The sequence below is a fragment of the Brachycentrus maculatus genome, unplaced genomic scaffold (genome assembly GCF_059751285.1).
Source record: "Brachycentrus maculatus isolate JH-2025_06_01 unplaced genomic scaffold, ASM5975128v1 h1tg000261l, whole genome shotgun sequence".
Lineage (NCBI taxonomy): Eukaryota > Metazoa > Arthropoda > Insecta > Trichoptera > Brachycentridae > Brachycentrus > Brachycentrus maculatus.
The window spans coordinates 335,405-358,913 of NW_028281012.1; the positions used below are offsets into that span (position 1 = coordinate 335,405).

Consider the following 23,509-nt stretch of genomic DNA (forward strand, 5'->3'; position numbering starts at 1 on the left):
AATGATGTCCTTAAAATTCAAATTTTACCTACGCATGTTACATTACCAACTTGTCTAAGAAACACCTAGCAATAAAGCAGCATCTTCAAGTTCAAAAATTTGAAGAAGAAAAAAACAGTATTTAGTGGTTATTCAAATAAGAATATTAAATGGTTATTTTTTTACGAATAATAAAGTAAACTAACGTATTTAGGAATCAAATACCTACGTCATATCATTGGTGGTCAAAACATGCGTTTTTCATGTTACAGTTGAGAACTGTCCAAATAATTTATAATACGGAAAACATTCCAACCAATTATTTTTAATATAATTTTAATTTTATAGTTTTTCCAGAATATCTTTGAATCTATTTCAGTATTCCAATTTTACAACTAATAGCCGCAATTGTACATGTATGTACTTATGGTAGATTTTTTTTATAGCCGCTTAGGGATTAAAAGGATATATATATATATATATTTATATATAAAGAAAATTTAGTTAGACTTCTATAATTATAGAGGTATTTTTATAATTTGACCATGTAAGGCCAGTTTACAATTATGATAACTATTTTTTTTCTACAATATTTGTACGTTAATTTTCTTCATATACGTAAATATAAAAACGTATACGTAAATATATTTTACTCGATAATATTTCTTACTCCGACTGCACAACTATTTTCCAATTAGACATATTTTTAACTGATCTCATTTGCCGTAATGAACGAATCATTTCATTATATAAAAAAAGCTCCGATACTAAACCGAGTAAAAAGTATTTTTTGTTGGAATTAGAATGAGAATACGGTAAACTATCTCAAGGTAAATTATTACAAGGTAAAAAAAGTTATAGTGAGTTATTATGATAGCGAATTTGTGATACTATTTTACTAGAGAGACATGAATTTTTACTTGTCAAGAGATCAATTTAAAAAGAATACCAAAGAAAGTAAAACTTGCGACGGTGATACAGATGGAATGACCTTCCTCACTCGACTTGCGACAGGATTGTTCGCCTACGCAGAACAACTTGGAGCCTGCCCACCGAACAACAAGAAACCAGTGTTGAATACCGATATCCAGTTTTTTAAGCATTTCAACGTTTAATACTACTGCCTTTAGACCTTAAGTTTAGTTCCATACAATGCAGACACAAACAGCTACAAGGACACTTTAAGAACAAGTAAAAATGTGATTAAAAGGACTATTTAGCATTTTCTTTAATCATGGTAAGCTTCAAACATAATTATCTCATTTAAATAATTTGACTTTTAAACATTAAGACGGTAAACGGGAGAACAGAACGAAGACGACCAAATAGACTTAGAAAGACCTGGTCAATCAGAACCTAAAATTTAGTAGTGACAAAAGTTTACGTAATCGGAAAGCATTTATGACTAGATGTCCATATGTTAAGGAATGCATGTCAGGTGTTTGGCGTTCTATTCGCACTGCCTACAGAGAAACAGCGTGATGGAAATATAAAGTAATAATACTTTAAAACCATTACATTTCACCATCACGCTTTATGTGGTTCTAGTTATGTTTATCACATTTCTACTTCTTGCTTGGGAGCTCCAACGCGAATCGTAATATTTCTAGTCGGATGTTAATAAATAATGATGTAATTTATTTTATTCACTGTACCAAACGTGAAGCTCAAAAAAACGAAAGCATTTTAACCTTCAGAGAAAGAAAAACATATGAAAACTGTCAATATTTTATTTTATAAACCATAAAGGCGTGTTATTTAAAGGCAAAAATATTTTATCCCCATTAAAAATTTGTTAATTCTACCCCAAAACTAACTACAACATAGACATTTAAAATCCCGAGTATAAGAATACGTACAATTAATATGTAAAAACTTAGCCATATACGTTATTACATTTCATAAAACTGTTAATATGGTAATATGTCGTTTGGATAGTTGACAAAAAGGACAAATATTTCTCCAAAAAAACCGATCCGGTTTCTCAAGTCTCGTTCCATATTATATTAATGACAGACATCCACTTGTATGCGTTGAACAGAATTCTTGGGAACCTTTTCACACATCTTCAATTCTCAAGGACCCTCTTTTCGGAATCACTTCATTCCAGTGACAAAATTTATTTTTCGCGTTTCGTCACGTACTTATTGGACGCAATGTTTAAACGAACACTTGAATTAAAATATCATCGGTAATAAATAAATTTAAAATATTACTAACCACAACATTTTGAGTGTGTCCAAATACTTGCTCACAAAATCTGGATTATCTCCAATTACAGGAGTTATTTTCATATTGTAAAATGAAATGATTATTTCATATAAATAATCTGAAAATAACTCCTGCAATTGTAGATAATCCAGATTTTGTGAACAAGTATTTGGACACAATCAAAATGTTGTAAATAAATTATCTGGTCAAATTATAAGCTTAAATAATAAAATGAATATGATATTTTTTGGCGTTTCTCATGTGTTTCATTATAATCCAGGATTTGGACCTCACATACTAATAAAAGAGTTTCTGCTCAATAAAAAGCTTCCATTCATCTCACCAATAGATATCTCTAGTGGAGTTCTAGTGATTCAACAATAATGTTTCAAAATTGGTTCATATATATAGAACTCCCAAGAGTAGTGTGGTTGTCAATAATGGGTAGAATTGGTGAATGTTACATGTGTGTAAAGTGATCAGTCTATGACGGTCGTCAGCCCCGTAAATGCCCAGACTTCCATATACTTCTTCATCTTTGATGAGATGTCAAAAAATAATATTACTAACTAAATCAAAAATTTATTTTGAGATTAAATTTTTTATCTATAGCACGTTGATTACTTCAAAGTGTTAAATTTTTTCTTTCTGATGGAAGATAATTAATTTTACCAACAAAAAAAAATGGTCGGTTTAGTCGTCTTTGGGACAATTAGTAAGTGGGCGACTAGTCGACCGAAACAGCTTGGTATATTTCTAGTTGACGGTCTAAAATAAACTAATTTTTCAATGTAATAAACAATATATAATATTTCTGAGCCACTCTGAGGATTACTCTGATCCCGCTTTTTTTAAATCATTTATAATTAAACAACATATAACATTTTATTTATATAATTTGTGTTTAATTTGTAGAACTCCATTTTAATTCATATCACATATTAAATTTAAAAAACAAACAATGAATTTTTAAGTCTACTAAATTGTATTTTATTGTTGAAAAACATATAAATATAAAAATAAAATTTAGGACAATTATTTCGCATTGTTATGACATTCCTTTGAAAATGCCAAAACAAAGCGAAACAATTGTGACAAGTTTAATTTAATTTAATTAATTATTTTTATTTAATGTGTTTTTTTAACAATAAAATAAATTTAGTAGACTCAAAAATCAGTGTTTGATTAACCTTCATATATAAAATGACGTAAAACATGTTTTTAATTTTTTTTTCATACCTGTTAGGAGTCAATTTAATATTTTAATAGTGGGAGAGCGGCGTGATGGTAGTAAGATAAACTTATCATATATTTATATATATATATATATATATATATATATATATATATATATATATATATATATATATATATATATATATATATATATATATATATATATATATATATATATATATATATATATATATATATATATATATATATATATATATATATATATATATATATATATATATATATATATATATATATATATATATATATATATATATATATATATATATATATATATATATATATATATATATATATATATATATATATATATATATATATATATATATATATATATATATATATATATATATATATATATATATATATATATATATATATATATATATATATATATATATATATATATATATATATATATATATATATATATATGTATATATATATATATGTATATATATATACATATATATATATATATATATATATATATATATATATATATATATATATATATATATTATAATTCGACAAATCTGAACTGATATTATATGGAGTAACTCACTGTATGTATATCGGATTTTTTTTAAACTAAGCGCTTGAAAATCAGGACTAGCAATGATTTATTTGATATAATAAAATAACGACAGTATAGTTTTTTCCACATAAATTTTATTTGACCAGAGACCGAGTTTTGACGTAACCGACATCATCAGACTTGTGATTTATTTGTTTTCATTTCTTTGTTTGCCAGGAGCACAGCAACCGGCCCATCTTCGTGCATGACTGCCCTCCGCAATTTGACGTTACGACTGGAAAAATGGGTAAGCAACCAATTGATGTAGCAGCCTTTCTGCACCAGCGAACACGCAATTATTATTACAATAAACCCCCCTATAACGTTGAGATAGGTATCACGTCATCGGAGAGAACGTTATAAGGGTAAACTGTTTAAAATCGTATTTTTACATTTTAACCACCAGAAATGACTGAAATAAATCATTTAAAATTAAAATACAATAAAAAATACTAACTCCTCATAAAACGTAACACCTATAAACGTTAAGGGAACGCCCCTCTTGCGTTATCAGAGTGAACGTTATAAGGGGTAACTGTTTTAAATTATATTTTTACATTTTAACCAGAAAAATTACTAAAATGAATCATTTAAAATTGAAATACAATAAATAAATAAAAACACCCTATAAAACGTCATACCTATAAACGTTAAGGGAACGCCCCTCCTGCGTTATCAGAGTAAACGTTATAAATGGTAACTGTTTTAAATTGTTTTTTTTTACATTTTAACGAGCAGAAATGAGTCATTTAAAATTAAAATACAATTAAAAATACTAGCCCCCTTAAACGGTCTCTTTGATAACGCAGTACATATCTGAACGTTATAGGGGAGTTTACTGTACTTGTAACTTATTCCTCTCACTAGACATAACCTATTGATGCGATCTACATAGATATTTTTGGTGTTTTCATGTGTTGCAACTTGCTTTCTCATTTTATAACTACAATGTATATTTTAACCAATAAATTAAAATATTATTGTTTTAATGTTTCTTGCTGATAATTTGTGGCTCATTTTTTAAACTTCATTAAATGAATAAAACACCAACATGGTTTAAAACCATTTTTATTTTTGATACTACAATTCCAACCTGTTCGACAAGCACTATTAGCGCTACTAACATATCCACACTAAATAATATTACAAGTTTAGAGATGCGACTGACGAGTAACTGTTACTTTTTCGGGTATCAGATAGGGATAGAATCCGTAACTTTTTATCGGTTTATATTTCTTTTTAGCTTAAATTGGTGGCAGAATTACGCAATAAGCAACCAAATTTATGTACTTTTTGGCGTCATGAACTTAAAGTCATTAAATCCACCAAGTAACGATTTTTTTAAAGTCGTTATTGAAATCATTTTTTTTAATTCGATCGCTTATGTCTAATACAGTAATGTATACTCGCGGCAGATCTGTGGAAACTTTTGATTAAATAATTCGTTTTTAATTCATATTTTTTATCTTATGTATAATATATTCTGCACTGAATTTATGTTCGCAATTCCGTTTCCCAAATATTATATTAAAAGATTGTAAAATTGTATATTGTTATGTTGAGTAATAAAGTTTAATTACGTTTTACCGTTTTCACTTCTCCGTTTTACCTGTGATTTTCTCTGATAACTCTTTTTCCCTTGTTAAAAATGAAGCAATTTAGAACTGAGAATTTTTAACTAATTGACTAAAACGCAATGGTATGCGTAAGTAGCAACACAATCCAAACAGTTGAAAAAAATAAACCAACAAACAAAGCATATTTTTTATTAAGTGATGCACTTTGTGATCGATAGATTTTAAAAAATAGTAGCATTTATTAAGTAAAACTTGAATTAAAAATGTTTTATATTGTTGATCGATCATTCTTTTACCTTATCTTATATTAGTATATAGTACACAATGGTTTCACTAATAGCTTATAAAAATAGGTAGTATATTATACATAGACTTTCTATTTAATGGTTTTCGCTGACACACTTACGATAAAACAATAAAATCGCATCGAATTTGGCACGATGCTTACCTTACAAAATATAACGACTCCCTTACTTGCAACCAGTGGCATTAAGTATTCTACATAATACGGAGTTTACTTTCTCGTACACTACTCGATGCGAGTTGAAAATTCTTTAGCTCCACGGGTGACATAACATTGAACAACATTCTTATAATTTCCACATTTGTGAAAATAAGTCACTGGCTAGAAAAAACATATAAAGATACCAAAAATGGGTAGACACATTATATTGGCTCGGGTTTTACCCAGATCTTTTTGACTAGCATAGTTTCATAGTGATTACACATAGTCAGTCTAACGTCTCATTTAATTTTCTTACAAAATAAGATTTTCAAAATGTTTCACTTGTCTCACAGCATGACCATAATATGGCTTAATCATTCGCTTAGCTTATGTTACATGGTCATTCTGGAAAATAAATCAAAATATTTTATATTTTGTCGAAATTCTAGTTCCTTTTTTGTGAGCTATGATATAAAACAAAATAAACAACCTCATTCAAGGGGCTTGGGAGAGAAAAATGCTGGTCACTAATACCATATTAAAATATTGTTTAGCTACAATAAATATGCAATCTATGAGTCTTTTAGTCAATCGTCATCTAGGTACCTTATTTGTAACATTGACTAATTATTTTTTTTAATCCAAAATGTTTTGTATAACGCATTTTAACCATTTCAAATACAAATCATTTCAAAAATCCATTCAAAATAGTACAATATATACGCTAAACAAACATTCTGGCAACGAAATATAATACATATTATATATATATATATATATATATATATATATATATATATATATATATATATATATATATATATATATATATATATATATATATCGTATTTTCATTCTAAATACCATTTAGGACTAAACTATCAATTAAATTAAATCGCAATATCTTTATGACAATATAAAACACGTGTATGAAAACTATACGTATACAACCATTAAATTGATATTATCTCCATACTCGCTTAAAATGAACTTTCATTGTTTTCCAGAAGTAAGAACTAATAAATATTGTAGTTTGGTGGACTCGGTAGGGAGGTACCCTGCCTAATCCTCAGGGAATAGCTGACCTATACGATGAAAAAGGGTAAAAGTTATTACTTGACACAATAAATACTTACTTGATACAATTGTTGACCCCATCGAGAATTAAAGTTGGATCTACGTGCGTAGTAGTTACTAACTAACACGCTAACTACTACTCTCCAGGGACGGACATGATACTTCGGCATTTTCACAAATTAGAAATAAAGTTTTAAACGTACTGAATATTTAAAGCTTATTTTAACAATTCTTAAAGTCTTGTTATAAATGTAAAAAATATTGTTTGTTTTTAATTTTCGTGTTTTTATTCCTTATAATTGTAACGCCATACACGTATTTTGCGCAAAGATTCCGTTTTTTTGCACAATTTTATGGAACAATTTTATTCATTCAACCAGTGTAAAAAAATACTTAAATATTTCTTTAAAAATATCATTAACATCGAAATTTTAAGCATTTTTTGTGTATTGTAAAATGTTAGTAAATTGCTCGTCCAACAAATACGGTGGGACCAACAGAAACACTAATTCAATGGGTTTTTTTTTAACTAACCATATTTGTGTACGTTATACGTATTTAATATCTTAAACGTAAATTTTCAAGATGAGATATGTAAAATAATGTAATATTTTTATTTTGCATTTGGGGCTATTCTCCTAACTCTACACTGTATTGATGGAATGACATGTATTCACAGCACACTCGCGAGTTTCAATGCGTCACTATTCATAGGCATTTGCTACTCTTCCAACATACCTCCATGATACAGCATTATCACAAGATCGTAATACACATTGAACAATTTTTGATACTGATGGTAAGTCACAGTTATAACTAGTAAACTTTGCAAAACGTAACAAGTGTTTAATCATTTATGATTTCCTGTTTTATTACAAGTTACTGAGGCTTACAGTTTCCATTGTGCTTACAATTAGCTCGCGACTACATTGTAAACTTGAGTTTGGAATGAAAATTTTAATATGTAGCATCTTTTTTTGTCAATTATATTTTCAGAATTGCAGAAGAAAAGAATGTTGCGACTCTATGGAAAATTTTATTTGATTAATTTTGATCTCTTCCCATCATAAAGTAAGAAAAGATACAAATTAGTCTAGCGACCCTTACCTAACCTAACCTGACCTTACCTCGCCTGGATAAAGATACCCTTTAGCAATCAATATTTTTCAAAAGTATATAATGTCGCACAATGCTTTTAGACAGTTTTTTCAGTTGACAAAAATTGGTGAGGCAATGGGACATAATGATCTATCGGATTTGGTGGTGTCTTATTTGGAAAATGTGACAGTACGATTAAGACAAATAAAGGAGCTATGTGACGGATCTTGATCGATGTAAGATACTGGATCCATTGTGTCCATTGTATTGTTGTATCTTTTATTAAGTTTTTTTTTAAGTATCAACTTTATTCATTTATTGTTAACTATACACAGTCACATTCATTTTTGAGATAAATTAACTAAATATGCCATAAATCCTTAACACATACATAACACCCATGGAAAACTTTCTAAGGCAACAAACAAATATATAATTTTAAAAAATGCCTTTTGACGTGTTTAGATTATATTGAAAGGTGGTGCAATATTTTAAATAGGAATATTTTTCCTGAATATCACTCTTCCCACTTCTAAGTCGTTTAGAGTCCGCGTTCTGTAGTTAGGAGAATATCACCTGTGGATTGTTACCAGTTAGTAGGTCTCTATCGAAAGTATGCGTTTGGGAGCGGCACTCGGGCAGAAATAATTAGGCATTCCATAATAATATTTGAATGTGCCACCATCAATATTTATACGCACACAGTCATAACTTTCCAAATGTATGTGAGCTACTTTCCACCCGCAGGTATGATAAAATCGCATAACTTAAAAAATAATTAATGACATCCTAATAAATAAAACGTCAACTTTACAATTAAATCAATTATTGTTTCGAAAATAAAGTAAATGATATTCATTCACTAACAGAATTAAATTATACATCTACTGGGTGTAACTGAACATTTGTTCAAAACCCTTTTACAGTACAATAGATAAAAATACAAATACATAAAAAGCAGTTCCTTTTTCACTGCATCGTATTTCGACTTAGATCTGAAAAGGGTATATATGTAGATCAATTATAATTGACCCTTTGAAGGTTAATTTATTTAAAGTTTAGTTGTTTTTACCATTTTCAACATAAAAATGAAAACAAACGTAATTCAAAATGGCGCCGAAAATCTGGATTAAGACTACTAATGAACCCCTCTAACAAATGAAAAGAAATCAAACTGTCTTGCCATGAAAACTGAATTTTGTATAAAATAGTTTACATATATATTAAGTACTTTGCGTCTGTGAAATTAACGTATACGAAATAATACTGAATAATATTTTATGCAAACAATGATCGTATATTTTTAATGCGGTATGTTAAAACAATATAATAGATGTATAACATTTCAATTTCATGACAAATATTGTAAATATTTTCTTATGTCATTTATATTTTTGCAAACATGAAACAATCATATTTATTATAATTATTTATATGCACATTAATGTTATCTATTTTATTATATATTTCAGTTGGGTAGATGTAATAACAATTGTGAACAATTTGCATAGCGCCATTTTCGTAAAATACATACTAACTCTATGGCGTATGTGCAATTGAGAATTGCGTATTGCATGAGAATTCGTTTTGAAAATATTTCCAAGTGATTTTTTTTAAATTTTTAACTATGATTTTTACTTAGTAAATACCACTATTTCTTCTAATGTACTGTGACACGTGTTTCGATGCATTCCGCATCATTTTCAAACACCGTATGTGAAGCTAATTCTAAATTTTGGAGTTGGGTCCTTGGGACGTTGATGGTTGAAGAGGGGGTAGGAGCTGTTTCTGATTTTTATTTATTTATTTATTCCAAGGACCCAACTCCAAAAATTAGAATAAGCTTCACATACGGTGTTTGAAAATGATGCGGAATGCATCGAAACACGTGTCACAGTAGATATTAAGAAACAGTGATATTTACTAAGTAAAACGTTTAATTAAAAATTTATAGGTTTTACCACAAAGTGACTGCCGAATCAATTAATGTTGAAATTGGGTATTAACGGTTAATGATTTTAACATCTTAAAAAGTCTCATAAAATGGAAAATAACGTTTTTCAAATATTGAATACAATTATTTTTTTTCAATGTAGACTTACACCTTAAAGCGAATTATGAAATGTACTCACATTATTTATATACCTACCATCCACCCGCAGCGATTATAGAGTCTTGTGGGACTTTCTGTCAGCTGATGGAGGAAATTTTTCAAAATATTCCTAAGGAATACAAACTCCATGCAGATTAATGAGGAGGGACGAGGATGTATGGACAGAGATCGATACTTCGTCCTCACCCCTCAGGATATCCTTAATGCCGATTTTTAAAAAAATCTATATTTACAAATATATTTTGTATATTAAAAGCATTAATAACTTTGTGGTATGGTAATAAAACATTGTTCTAATTATCCATTGTTTACTTTATGTAATACCATTTTTATAAAAACTTATTCGTGACTACCGGAAAATCATTCCATCATTAGGTCATTAAAATAAAATTAGCCGTGATCGCCGATGATATAGTTTATGTATTAAAAGCATTGATAACTTTGTGATATGGTAAAAAAAAATACTTTCCTTATCATCCATTGTTTACTTTGTGTAATACCACTTTTATAAACACTTAATAGTATTTACAACACTTAAAAGTTGAATTGAATTGACTTAATGTTGTGATAAAATGTATGTTACTCATTGCTTCTTTTCGTCTGCTATTTTTCGTATGCGATAGTAATTTGTTTTGGATGTCGACCAGTCGTGGAGCGCCAGTCATGTATTGTGAGTGTGTGGCCCGTTGCTGTTGCAGGTGACCGGTGGTTCGTGTCCTGCCTGGGAGTGCTGTACCTCAGCAAGGGACTGTTCTACCGCGTGGTTCCGGCCGACCAGCGCTTCGAGGAGTCGTACTGCGGCGTGTTCCGCTTCCGGCTGTGGTGGTGCGGCGAGTGGCTCGAGGTGCTGGTGGACGACCGACTGCCGACAGTGAACGGCAAGCTGGCGTTCTTGCACTGCGCCAACTCGGACCAATTCTGGCCGGGTCTTCTCGAAAAGGCGTATGCCAAGTAAGAAACAATTTCATTTTATAGGTGAGGCCTCTTCTTGCTTCGAGTTGATCGATAAATCTAAACCTAAATACTCGATTCAAGAATATTTACTCGTACGTTCGAATACGATATTTACGAAAAAAAAAATATTTTTTTTACAATTAACTTGCGTTTTTATATTGCATAATAATACTATTGCATACGTTACACAACCAAATTTAAATTGACAAAGACAACTTGACAACAAATACATTTATATAACGAACCATCACGCCGCTTCCCCGGCAGAGAGAAGAGAGAATCAAACGCCACACCACTCTGTCTTTGCAAACATTCTTTGCCTCTTCTACATTCATACATATTCTCATACATACCCGACGATTATTACGACTCCTGACCCGGCCGCTTTCAAGTAGTTGACATACCTGATTGTGCCAAGTTTTCCTCGGTCGTCCTCTGCTTCTTTTTCCAACTACTTTCGCCTCATAAATTTGTTTAACCGTTCTTTCTTCACTCATACGTTCCACGTGTCAAAACCATATAAATATATATATATATATATATATATATATATATATATATATATATATATATATATATATATATATATATATATATATATATATATATATATAGTAAGTTTATCTTACTACCATCACGCCGCTTTCCCACTATTAAAATATTAAATTGACTCCTAACAGGTATGAAAAAAAAATTAAAAACATGTTTTACGTCATTTTATACATGAAGGTTAAAATCAAACACTGATTTTTGAGTCTACTAATTTTATTATATTGTTAAAAAAACACATTAAATAAAAATAATTAATTGAATTAAATTAAACTTGTCACAATATGTATATATATATATATATATATATATATATATATATATATATATATATATATATATATATATATATATATATATATATATATATATATATATATTTAAATATTTATATATTGCACGTCATTATAAAGAGTGTTATTCTTTATAGAATTCAAAAGTGGGTTAATCATTTCTTTACAGGCTGCACGGGTCTTACGAGGCACTTAAATATGGAACCTTATTAGATGGATTAGCTGATCTAACGGGAGGTATTACTGAGAGCATACCGCTTCGGCAAGACACGGCTATCGGAGGCAAACTCCTCAACAGCTTGTTGGAGATGACCAGCATTATTACATGCACTGTCCAAAATCCAACGCAATCGGTAAGGCAAAAACATTCCGGCTTGAAGCTATCGTATTGTTGGATTAAAACTGAAGAAAAAACTTCGTATTGCCCTTATTATCGCATTTTTGTGTTACTAATAAAATTTAATTTAATGAGTCGATTGGCTTCATGAAATACTTTTAAAAACAGAGTTAAAAACGGAGCATTTAACAATTCAGAAAAGCTTACAAAATACCTTCAGTTTCCTTCCCTGAACTATACAGTGGAACCTCTCATAACGAGTTTAATTCGTTCCAGTATCTTACTCGTTATACGAAACACTCGTGAAACGAAACATTTTTTTCCAAAGAAATCGATGGAAAATACAATAATGCGTTCCAGGCCGAAAGAAAGAAATTTTCGTGTCATTCCGAGAGCAATTTAAAACATTTGATATTTTCGTGGTTTTCATCAATTTAATTTTAATTCTTAAAACATGTTCAATGACCTTTTAATGATCGAGTATAACTCTTCTAAACCTCCACAGATAAATTCAAATCAATCAAATAAAAATATATTAAAATCGTCAAATATCCACAAATTTCTTCGACACCAAAGTATCTAATATTCGGCCACAAACATTATTTGTACAGCGTTCTACTACTATGCTCGTTCTTCATAGTAGATAACGATTACACATTTTTGAGCCAGTCGTTTTTGGAAACAAAATTTTAATTTGTTATCCTTAATGATGAGTGGGAAATGCGATGACTGAGCATTTTCTGGAAATGTCTTTACACAGTTCCGTATCTGTCTGCTGTAATGGTCGGGGTTGTGGGCGTCTGTGTACCGGCCAGCGTCGGGTCGGAGTCGGAGGGATATTGAAAGCTTTTAAATGTAAAATTCACAGTAAAATCGAGATGAAATTTTGTTTCACATTTTCTATACATTTCGCAACTTAGTTCATCAGCTTTGCAAGAGAAGGTCTGTCAGGAAGCCTAGATGCTTCTGTATCAGATCTGGGAATGCAGTGGGACAGCTTTCAATGATGTCCTTATACAAATACAATTAATTGGCATTCCGCACACGGATAATCAATGCAAAGTTATTAGGTATTGTTCCGACACCAACTCGGCACATAAGGCTGTCATGAAGCATTTGGTCAAATGCGAGTATTAGATGTTGCTCCCTCAAAAATAAATAATGTAGCTTTTCCTCGTTTGCACCATAGCACTAGCACGATTAGCGTAACAACTTAAAAGTATTTATTTGAAAAGTACAACAATAAAATATTTAAGCACATAGCACATCAAATATCAACGATGTATTTTTTTTAAACTTATTTATACGAGTAACTATTTGGAACCCTTGCATTTTGAGTGCATATTTATTGAAGCGCATTTATTTTCATATTCTAATAGGGTCAGGTGGTGGAAAAATATCAGTAGTTGACTTTGGTCTATTCCATGTATGTGTCGCCTGCTTTCGAATCCCGCCAGATCCAATTTTATAAGATTTAAAAATAAATACTCTATCGGAATCCCAATTGTGGGTTTTATTGTTTAAAATATTTATATACTTGAAAACCCTGATAAACAAATACTTAAAAACAGCGTTGTATTTCAAATTACCCTATATTCATGAAACTTGCCTTCTGACCCATATCGGCCGATCAGAGAGTGGGGATAGGTCATAAATTAAGATGACGTCATTATCGGTTTGTGTTTCGTGTTTTTATTTAAATATTGAAAAAAAATAAAAATGGGAAAATTCTCTATTTCACAATATTTTATCTAAAGATAGACAAATTTTTTAAACATAAATGCTACCAGGAGAGTTTTGCAATCTTTTGGAAAAACGACTTACATGGATCTGGAGGATTTTGAAAGTAGGTGACACGTATACCTTAAGAGGAGCTCTAAGTGAGAAACTACTTTAAGGAGAGACGAATCTAAAATACCCGCTACGTGAGTATTCACACGGTTGGGAGATGTTACTGTCACCACTATCAGCAACATACCCATATTCCTGACAGATATAGTTTTACTTACTTTTTGCTTCCCTTGAGACATTTTATATGTCCGCCTCCGTAGTGTAATGGTCAGCGCGCTCGGCTGCTGTTCGGGGGGTCCCGGGCTCGATTCCCAGAGGGGGGTCTAATAAATATAAATGATTTTTTCACAATAATATTTATTCAATATTACCCTGGACTGGTACCTGAAGCGGAGGATCACCTTTCCTTCAATGTTAACGATCAAGATAACACTGCTTTTATATGATGCAGTGCCCTATGCACCATTGGGGTGCGGAAAAGGGTTCGATGAGACATTGATAGTTTTTCCCTTATTTTTATTAAGTTTGTATTATTTTGTAAGTGATATTCTTAAACCATATTTGCAGGTAAGAAATCAGCAAGAAAAGCTAGCTAATGGAATACAAGTTGGATGCAATTATAGGTTATATGCTACAGAAAAGGTATGTTGGACTCACTCTGTTTAAGTTACACTTCTGATATAAGCTGCGCAGTGAGAATCTTCTTCTGATGATGTATAGGGCACCGCAACGCATTTAAGCGGTGTTACCTCGATCAGAACTACGTATGAAAGCGGGTGATCAGTGCAGTGCTCCAGATTCATGCATATATTTTATTGGAATAGAATACGTGTGATAGGATACAGGTGACGTATGTGAAGGAGCCCAGGTTGAAATATGTAAGTGCAATATGAAAAAGGTAATGAAGGAAAAATAGAATAGCAGCTATGGCTATGGCTATTGCATTCCCTTATTCGTACTAATCAACTATCAATATATATATATATATATATATATATATATATATATATATATATATATATATATATATATATATATATATATATATATATATATATATATATATATATATATTTTATATATATTATTTTTAAAAAATAAGTAAAAATGACTAACCACAAAGTAAATGCTTTAAATATTAATAATATTGAGAATATTATAAATATATATATATATATATATATATATATATATATATATATATATATATATATATATATATATATATATATATATATATATATATATATATATATATATATATATATATATATATATATATATATATATATATATATATATATATATATATATATATAAATATATATATGTATATGTATATATATATATACCTTCTTCTTCATTGGTCTCAATCCTGCGGATTGGTTTGTAGCAACAGATGACATCTCTTTCGCCATTCTCGCCTATTTTCGGAAGTCCTCTTCAGCTCCTCATACGTCGAGCAGCCCATGTCTTCGTATAAGTCCCTTTATATAAACCACTACTCCATAATTTATAATTCGATCATAGTAAAAGAGATATCAATGCCCAACCATAATTTTGTATTTCATAATGTCCGAATGTATCTACGTCTAATGCAACACTGCTTATCATGTGCCATTTTTGGGTAATCAAATGGCACCTACTTCTCTACACCTGTGTTATCCATTTATGTTTTCTTTGTTAATAATTATTACTCCCTATTCAAATACTTTATAATGTTGGCGTAGAGATGGCGCTAATATCAGTTGCCTATTCTGTAAACAGAAACATATATTTTAATAACTGTATGAGAGAGCACCTTGCGAAGATTGGTGTCTTTGACTCCACCATTTGGGAATGTCGTTTAGAAGAAGAAGAATTAAATCATTTATTCTTTGTTTGCCCAATAAATTACCCAATGCCAACATTTTTTAAAACCCTGGCCCCGCTCATTTCCCTCCCTACAAATATTCAACTAATCCTAGTGAGCAGCAACCCAATTATGTTCAATCTTTTAGTTATTTTTTTTTAAATTGAACAGAATCAATTTATAGTTTAATAATAGGTTTACCATAATTTATAATTAAATAATATTATTCAATCAACTTGACATTGGCAAAAGCAATATATTCTATATGCAACGCCATTATTTTTAACAAAAAAACTTAAAAAAATATTGATAACAATTCCTCAGGTGTTAAACCCAGTATTTATGTACAAAGATTTAATACTGATATTTTATTTATTTATTTTGTAGGTAGAGACGTTTAGTGGAGAAGCCATGTCCTTAATAAAATTAAGGAACCCTCTCGGTCCAGGTGATGAATATATTGGCCAGTGGTCTAATAAATCTGCCGAATGGGAGGAGGTATCCCCAGACGAGAAAACTAGAATTGGACTGAACTATAAAATAGATGGAGAATTCTGGATGCCATACGTAGAGTTCATTAAAACGTTCACTCATTTGGAAGTGGTTCATTTAGACAAGGAGACCAGTAGAGACGAACCCTCGTTGCAGAATAAAAACACTTGGCAGCTAAAACTGTACCAGGGAGCTTGGCGGAAAGGTGTCTCGGCAGGAGGATGCAGAAATAATTCAGGCAAGTACACTCGAACTCGGTTATAACGAGCACAGTTATAGCGAGATCTCGGATATAACGAGGAAATATTCATTGACATTTTGGCTTCTGATTATCTCCATACATTTATTCACGGTTATAACGAGCAACTTCTCGGCTATAATGAGCAAAAATACCGCCAGAAAAATTCTAAAAACTGTTAATGTGTCGATTTTTTAAAACACTATTTTCGACCCAAAGCAATAAAATCCGACTGGGCAGTTAACCAAACCGATGCCGCTGGGATCGGATTACGTTTATGACAATAGTTGAGATACTAAGTACCTAATAGGTGTTTTGCCGACAACATTGAAAAAGTATCCCTGCATACGGTTGAAATTGAATGTACAACATTGATACTTTGTAGAGTCAGTAGGCTCAGCGCTTCATTACAATTAAGAACTTATTTTTTTGGTTTATGAATCTCATGCTTATTTCGGGGATTTTTACAATAGTTTCCATGTTTTGAATGTTTACTATGGACAATGCATATTAAAAATTACGAGGTGGGGAATGTCATATCAATTCTAGAGCAGGTCAGTTAAACCCTCGAATTATCAACATGTCTACTAATAATAAAAAGTGTCTCTCAATTCGTGAAAAGGCGGAAATTATTCGTGAAATAGAACACGGCGCGAAAAATGTTAAATTGTATAAAAAGTTTTCATCATTCTCAGTGTCAACGTTGTATTTTTATCTGCATTTAAAAGGAACATCACGGACTCAAAAAAAAAAGAATTGTGATCGTACGAATGTTGATGAAACTGCTACAATGGTTTTGTACTTAAAGAAGCAAAAGATTTTTCAAATTCTATGAAAAACTGGATAAATATGACATGTGTGTAATGGGCGAATTGTATGAATTTTGTTTCTATTGCTACATATTGTGTTATGTGACCATTCCAGATAACATACCTCATGTGATGGGTATGTTTATAAAAAAAATACATATTCTCGGATATAACGAGTAATGGTTATGACAAGCAAATTCAGTCGGTCCCTTCATCCTCGTTATAACCGAGTTCTACTGTATTTTTAATCATAAAATAGTAAATATGTAAACGGCCAAACCGGTCGTGTGGCAGTTTTTAAATGAGTTATTCTTATTTCAGACACTTTTCACATAAATCCTCAGATTCAACTAACTCTTACTGAGACTGAAGAAGTAGTCATTTCCCTGAATCAGCACAGCATCATGGAGCCAAAAGTAATCGGATTCAGCGCTTACACATTACCCAAAAATTGCACAGAAACTATTCAAAAGCCATATTTTAAGAAAAACAAATCTGTTGCGAATTCACAATACACAAACAGTAGACAAGTAAGTCACAGGTGCCAACTGGACGATGGCTCTTACGTGATATTGCCCACAACATTTGAACCTGGTGAAGAGTCGGGATTTACTCTTCGTGTTTACTCCACTGAAGTGTTGAAACTTCGGCTCTTAGATATTAATCCCCTTGTTTTAAAGTCTGCCGTGATAAAAGCGCCCTTGCAAGTGGACACCAAGAGCTTTCTTCAGTATGAGGCTGTGTTCCTGCAGTTAGCAGATGAACACAGAACAGTCAACGCTTTCGAACTTCAAGAATTATTAGATGCATGTTTACCAAATGATTATATCAAGAGCTGTGCTTCAATAGAAGTATGCAGACAAGTTGTTCTTGCATTGGATGTATCCTTTACCAATTCATTTAACCGATTATGTCCCCCCACAAAAAAGGAGATCACTTACAAAACGCGCTAACTATTGAGCTTTTTTTGGAAAAACTGTTTTATGTCACAATGTTAAGATTTTTTCAATTGTAAAGAAAATGAGATGATTATTTTACAAACCACATTTTGAACGTATTAATAATCACATATTACAATATTTATTCAATTAATGTTTATTCAACATTACCCTGGACTGGTAACTGAAGCGGAGGGCTGATCACCTTCGCTTCACATGTTAACGATCAAGATAACACTGCGTTTTAAGATACAATACCCTATACCCCTCAGGTGCAGATAAGGGTTATGCATATGTTTTATTGAATTTTTTGCTCCTTTGTCAAATCTATCTCAATTCAAATCAAATATCATACCCAGTTCCGGATGATTCCTATCATTATTGTGACTGTGATTAATGTGGTGTAAATGTTTAAGGTAGGATTATCATAATAATTATTATCAGCAATACAGTCTTTAGAAAATTTAAAAACAATGATTAAATTTAAAATAACAGAAACAAAAAAATATGGAAATTAAAATGAAAACATATACCTTACAAAGTTCTTCTCCGCTGTTGTATTTGTTTCCCATACATATATATTTTTTTATACTAAGATGAAAGTAGAAATCATTTTAATGTAAATTTTCACATAATCCATTTTGCATTAGTAGATATTATCTTTTATGGATGTAACATCTTCCTTAACCATATTCGTGTAGAGCACAGGAAGTGGAAGATTGAAGTTTGTGGACTTTAAAGATTTGATGTGCAGTTTGAAGCATTGGCAAACGGCTTTCAAAAACCATACGAAAGAGAAAACTGGTGTCCTAAGAGCAGAAAGATTACGGGATGCCATCTTAGAACTGGGATACCAAGTCAGCATCGATGTTTTGTCTACATTAGTATTGAGATACATGAGAAAAGATGGTACATTGAGATTTGGAGACTTTGTATTAGCAATTTTACATCTTCACGTGGCGTTTGGTGAGACAAATGTCTTTTTGAATGATTATTAGAAAATATCAATAACTACTTTGACTTTTTCTAGCGATTTGTTTATTTTCTTTCAGCGATGTTTCAATCAAAAGACCCTCAACAAAATGGGAGTATTAAGCTGTCTCTTTCAGAGGTATTCCGAATTAAATTTTATAGCTTGTATTTTTCAGGAAAAAAAGTGTTTCAAACATGACTTTTTTTAAAGCTCTCAGTGTCTGTTTGCATATTTGTGTTTTGAGTTAAACTGTATTTTTATTATGTAAAAGTAATAACTGAATGATTGGTAAAATGACGTTTGATAAATATTTGAATGATAAAATAAGAAAAAAATCTAATCATGCCGCTTCCACAGAGGTACGCAGGGAGAAAAGAATGCCACATCAATCTCTCTTTGCAAACAATTTTCGGCTCTTTATCATTCTTGCAACTCCTCATACATACCCGCCAATTATTCCAACTCCTAACCTGACCAGTTTGAAATACTTGAATGTGGTCAAGAATGAATGCACGGATGACATACGCATTATCAACGAAATTAGGAAATGTACGATTAGTTTGTTTGGACATTTGGAATGGATAAGTGAGGAAAGAAAATAAAACAATCTATGAGGCGAATGAAGTAGAAAGTAAAAGCAGAGAAATACTTGAAAGTGGACAAGTAAGGAGTATGTATGAAAAGATGCGCGAAAAAGGCATGGTGTTTAGATATTTAAGTTTTTTTATTATGATTGCACGCAGACTTACCTTATTTAATTTACATGATTTCTTTTACAGTGGTTGAAATCGGCGCTGATGTGTTGATCTCGATGAAAGACTACCCATAATGATGTCACAATACATTTAATAAATATTATTAATTATCGACTTATCAAATGTGCATTACCAACATGACAAAGTAAAATAAGTGCATGAAAAAAAGGCACGATTGCTAGTGATCTTGATATATATTATTTGTTTCGTTACAAACATTATTACAGTGTGATACTATGTACTTGGTAATACGAGGGTTGCCTTTTAAGTTTTTACAAAAATTGAAAAGTAACCGAACAATTGGGAAACAAAGTGTTTTATTGTTATATACAAAGTGTTTTATTAGTATTTAAACTTTTACATATATTCAAATCAATTCTGGAAACATTTTTGCCACTCTGAAGCTGATATCGTAGAAATATGCTTTTAAAAGTCTTCAACAGCTTCTTTAGGTGATTAAAATTGATGTCCGTGCTTTTTTTGTTTGACAGTGGGGAACGAAAAAAGTCATTAGGCAATAAATCAGGGTAATACAGGCAATAAGACATTAATTTGATGTTTTTTCTCCTTCAAATATTCAGTTGTTTGACGTGCTTTATGGGAGCAGGCATTGTCGTGTTGAAGAATGATGCGACATTTTTTGTTGTTTTTTCCTTATTTCATCCAAGACTGTTGGCAATAATTAAGCGATTGTTTTCTTGGAAGTGCTCCGTGAATGAACAACTTTTGCGGGATTGGGTTCATCGTCAAACACCCAAACAGTAGACTGTTGTTAGCTTTTAGGTTCATACGAATATATCCTAGTTTCGTCTCCTGTAACAATATTGTGTACAGATTTTGAACATCCTCGGTCGATTTTTTTTTTTGACATTTTGTGACTCTAATCATCACGAGCCTCTTTTGTCGGTTCAGTCAAATTATGCAGAATCCATCTGGAAAAAATCTTTCTCCCACCTAAATGCTCATGAAAAAAAAATTGTATTGCAGTCTTCGATATGCCGAAAAACCCCTCTATCTGCCTGTAAGTCACATGCCGATCATCTTCAATCATGTTGCGCACAGCATCCATGTTTCTCTCTGATCTCCATTTTTGCACAAACTTACTTCTTTCAAATGTTCACTGTCAAGAATCTAATTGGTCAATTAGTAAGTTGCCACTGGCAACGCAATGACAAACCTCAGTATTAACAAATACAATTCGCAAACGCCATCTACTATTCGTTTGTAAAAACATAAAAGACAACCCTCGTATAAAATTATTTTTATGATGTACCTATTCTGAATAGAATTTATTGACAAATTTTGTACATTATATTTTCTAAATAAAATACAACTTTGCAAATCTTAAATTAACTTTTAATTTAAATCCATCATTGAATTGTAGATATATAAAGAAATTTTATAGACGATTCTTACTAATCTGAAAAAAGGTTGTATGGCTTTAATTTGTTTTAACTAAAGCTTAATAGTTTTGTGTTTTATAACTAATAATAAACGAAGATCAGATAGATATCAAGCATAAAATTTCATCAGTTATGTAAAAATTTAAATCCTCCGGCGCATTTTTGGATGTTGATCTGCAAAAAAGTTCTAGCAGGGAAAAAAAACTCAATTTTTTTTACATATGTAATATAAATTTCTTATTAATGTTGGTTTATTTTCTGACTCCTTACTTTTTATTCTTAGTTCAATTTATCCTTTTTCATTGGAGACCAATCCATCAGGTGGAGGAATACTGAAAATCATAATAAAATAAAGCCTTCACCTATGTTAAATTAAGGAAGGAAATTTAACAAATGAGATAAAACATATTGTCACAGATATATTTTATTTAAATCATTTAATACATTACTTATCCATACCTTAAAATTAATTATAATATAAATACACACATTTTTTTTCAATAATGTGATAATTACATTTAATACATATACTTAATATACATCATTGAATATATTTATACATATATATTTCGTATACAAATCAATAAATGTTAAAAGATTAAGCATCAAGAAATACGAGAAATATATGTATATATATATATATATATATATATATATATATATATATATATATATATATATATATATATATATATATATATATATATATATATATATATATATATATATATATATATATATATATATATATATATATATATATATATATATATATATATATATATATATATACATATATCGCTTACTCCTTTCAAGAACGTCATAAATCGAAAATTGACAATTTTGAGTTGTGCATGTTTTCGGAATGCCCAGAAAATGTACTATATCCCAACAAAAGCGGCATATTTTTAACTTAATATTTACCCGCCACAGGGCAGAAAATGTTATTTTTGCATTTTGAGGAAAAGGTATTGTTTAATTATTTTTTTAAATATATTTAATATTTTTCAAATGGAGAAAAAACCTCCAGGTTTTACCTAAAAAGATCTGTTGTACAGCAAAAAGTTCAAAAAGTGGCTTGATATTTATTTTTAATACATTGTGTTTTATTTTTAAACTTTAAAAACGTTCTCCTGAAAAATCAAGTTTTTTGATTTATGACGTTCTTGAAAGGAGTGGGCGATATATATGAAAAGCAGTGTAGGTGGGTTAGTTTAGTAGGTATCTATAGCTTTTATATTTTATGGCCGTTTTGGCATTTGTGATAATTATGTTAAGTTAGAAAAAAATATAAAAATTACAAATTTTAGTAATTCGGTAGGAGATAGTCTTGTTTGGAAAAATACTCTGTGATAGAATGTGGTAAAATGTAATATTGGGTCATCCCATACGTAGTAGAATGGTTAATACATATTAAGTCATCCTATAAGTAATAGAGTTTTTTTTTCAATTGCAGAACTTAAATTCGAAGAAGTAGGAGACAATCTATCTGCATCAACTTTTTATGAAAACACATTGCTGTCATTCTTAGTGCAAGTTTTGAAGAAGGTAGTTTCATTTTAAGGGTTATTTTTGCTATGTGTTATGTTATAATTGAAGTGACAAAGGATCATTTTATATTATGAGTTCAAAAAAGGCAAAAACGCAACAAAAATTGTGATGAATATTAATACAGTAAGCATATGGAGGTCAGACAATAAGCATAAGCCAACCTGGTTCCAGAAATTTTCAGCCGGAAACTACAGCCTTAAAGACGAGCCTCCACTAGGAGGTCCTTTGAGCTCGGTGAAG

General features: G+C 30.4%; 1 protein-coding gene across 3 annotated transcripts in view; it reads left to right on the forward strand.

Moving 5' to 3' along the window:
- The window catches only part of CalpC (calpain C), a 47,805-nt gene extending 26,146 nt beyond the window's left edge, over positions 1 to 21,659 (forward strand). For all 3 annotated transcript variants that reach the window (XM_088266102.1, XM_088266103.1, XM_088266104.1), the window contains 9 exons: positions 4,202 to 4,271; positions 11,033 to 11,285; positions 12,300 to 12,483; positions 14,826 to 14,900; positions 16,498 to 16,840; positions 17,971 to 18,530; positions 19,289 to 19,553; positions 19,640 to 19,698; positions 20,340 to 21,659. In XM_088266102.1, coding sequence (XP_088122228.1) covers positions 4,202 to 4,271; positions 11,033 to 11,285; positions 12,300 to 12,483; positions 14,826 to 14,900; positions 16,498 to 16,840; positions 17,971 to 18,530; positions 19,289 to 19,553; positions 19,640 to 19,698; positions 20,340 to 20,366 — 1,836 coding nt within the window. In that variant the 3' untranslated portion in view covers positions 20,367 to 21,659. The remainder of the gene's footprint in view (positions 1 to 4,201; positions 4,272 to 11,032; positions 11,286 to 12,299; positions 12,484 to 14,825; positions 14,901 to 16,497; positions 16,841 to 17,970; positions 18,531 to 19,288; positions 19,554 to 19,639; positions 19,699 to 20,339) is intronic.
- The last annotated feature ends 1,850 nt before the right edge of the window (positions 21,660 to 23,509 follow it).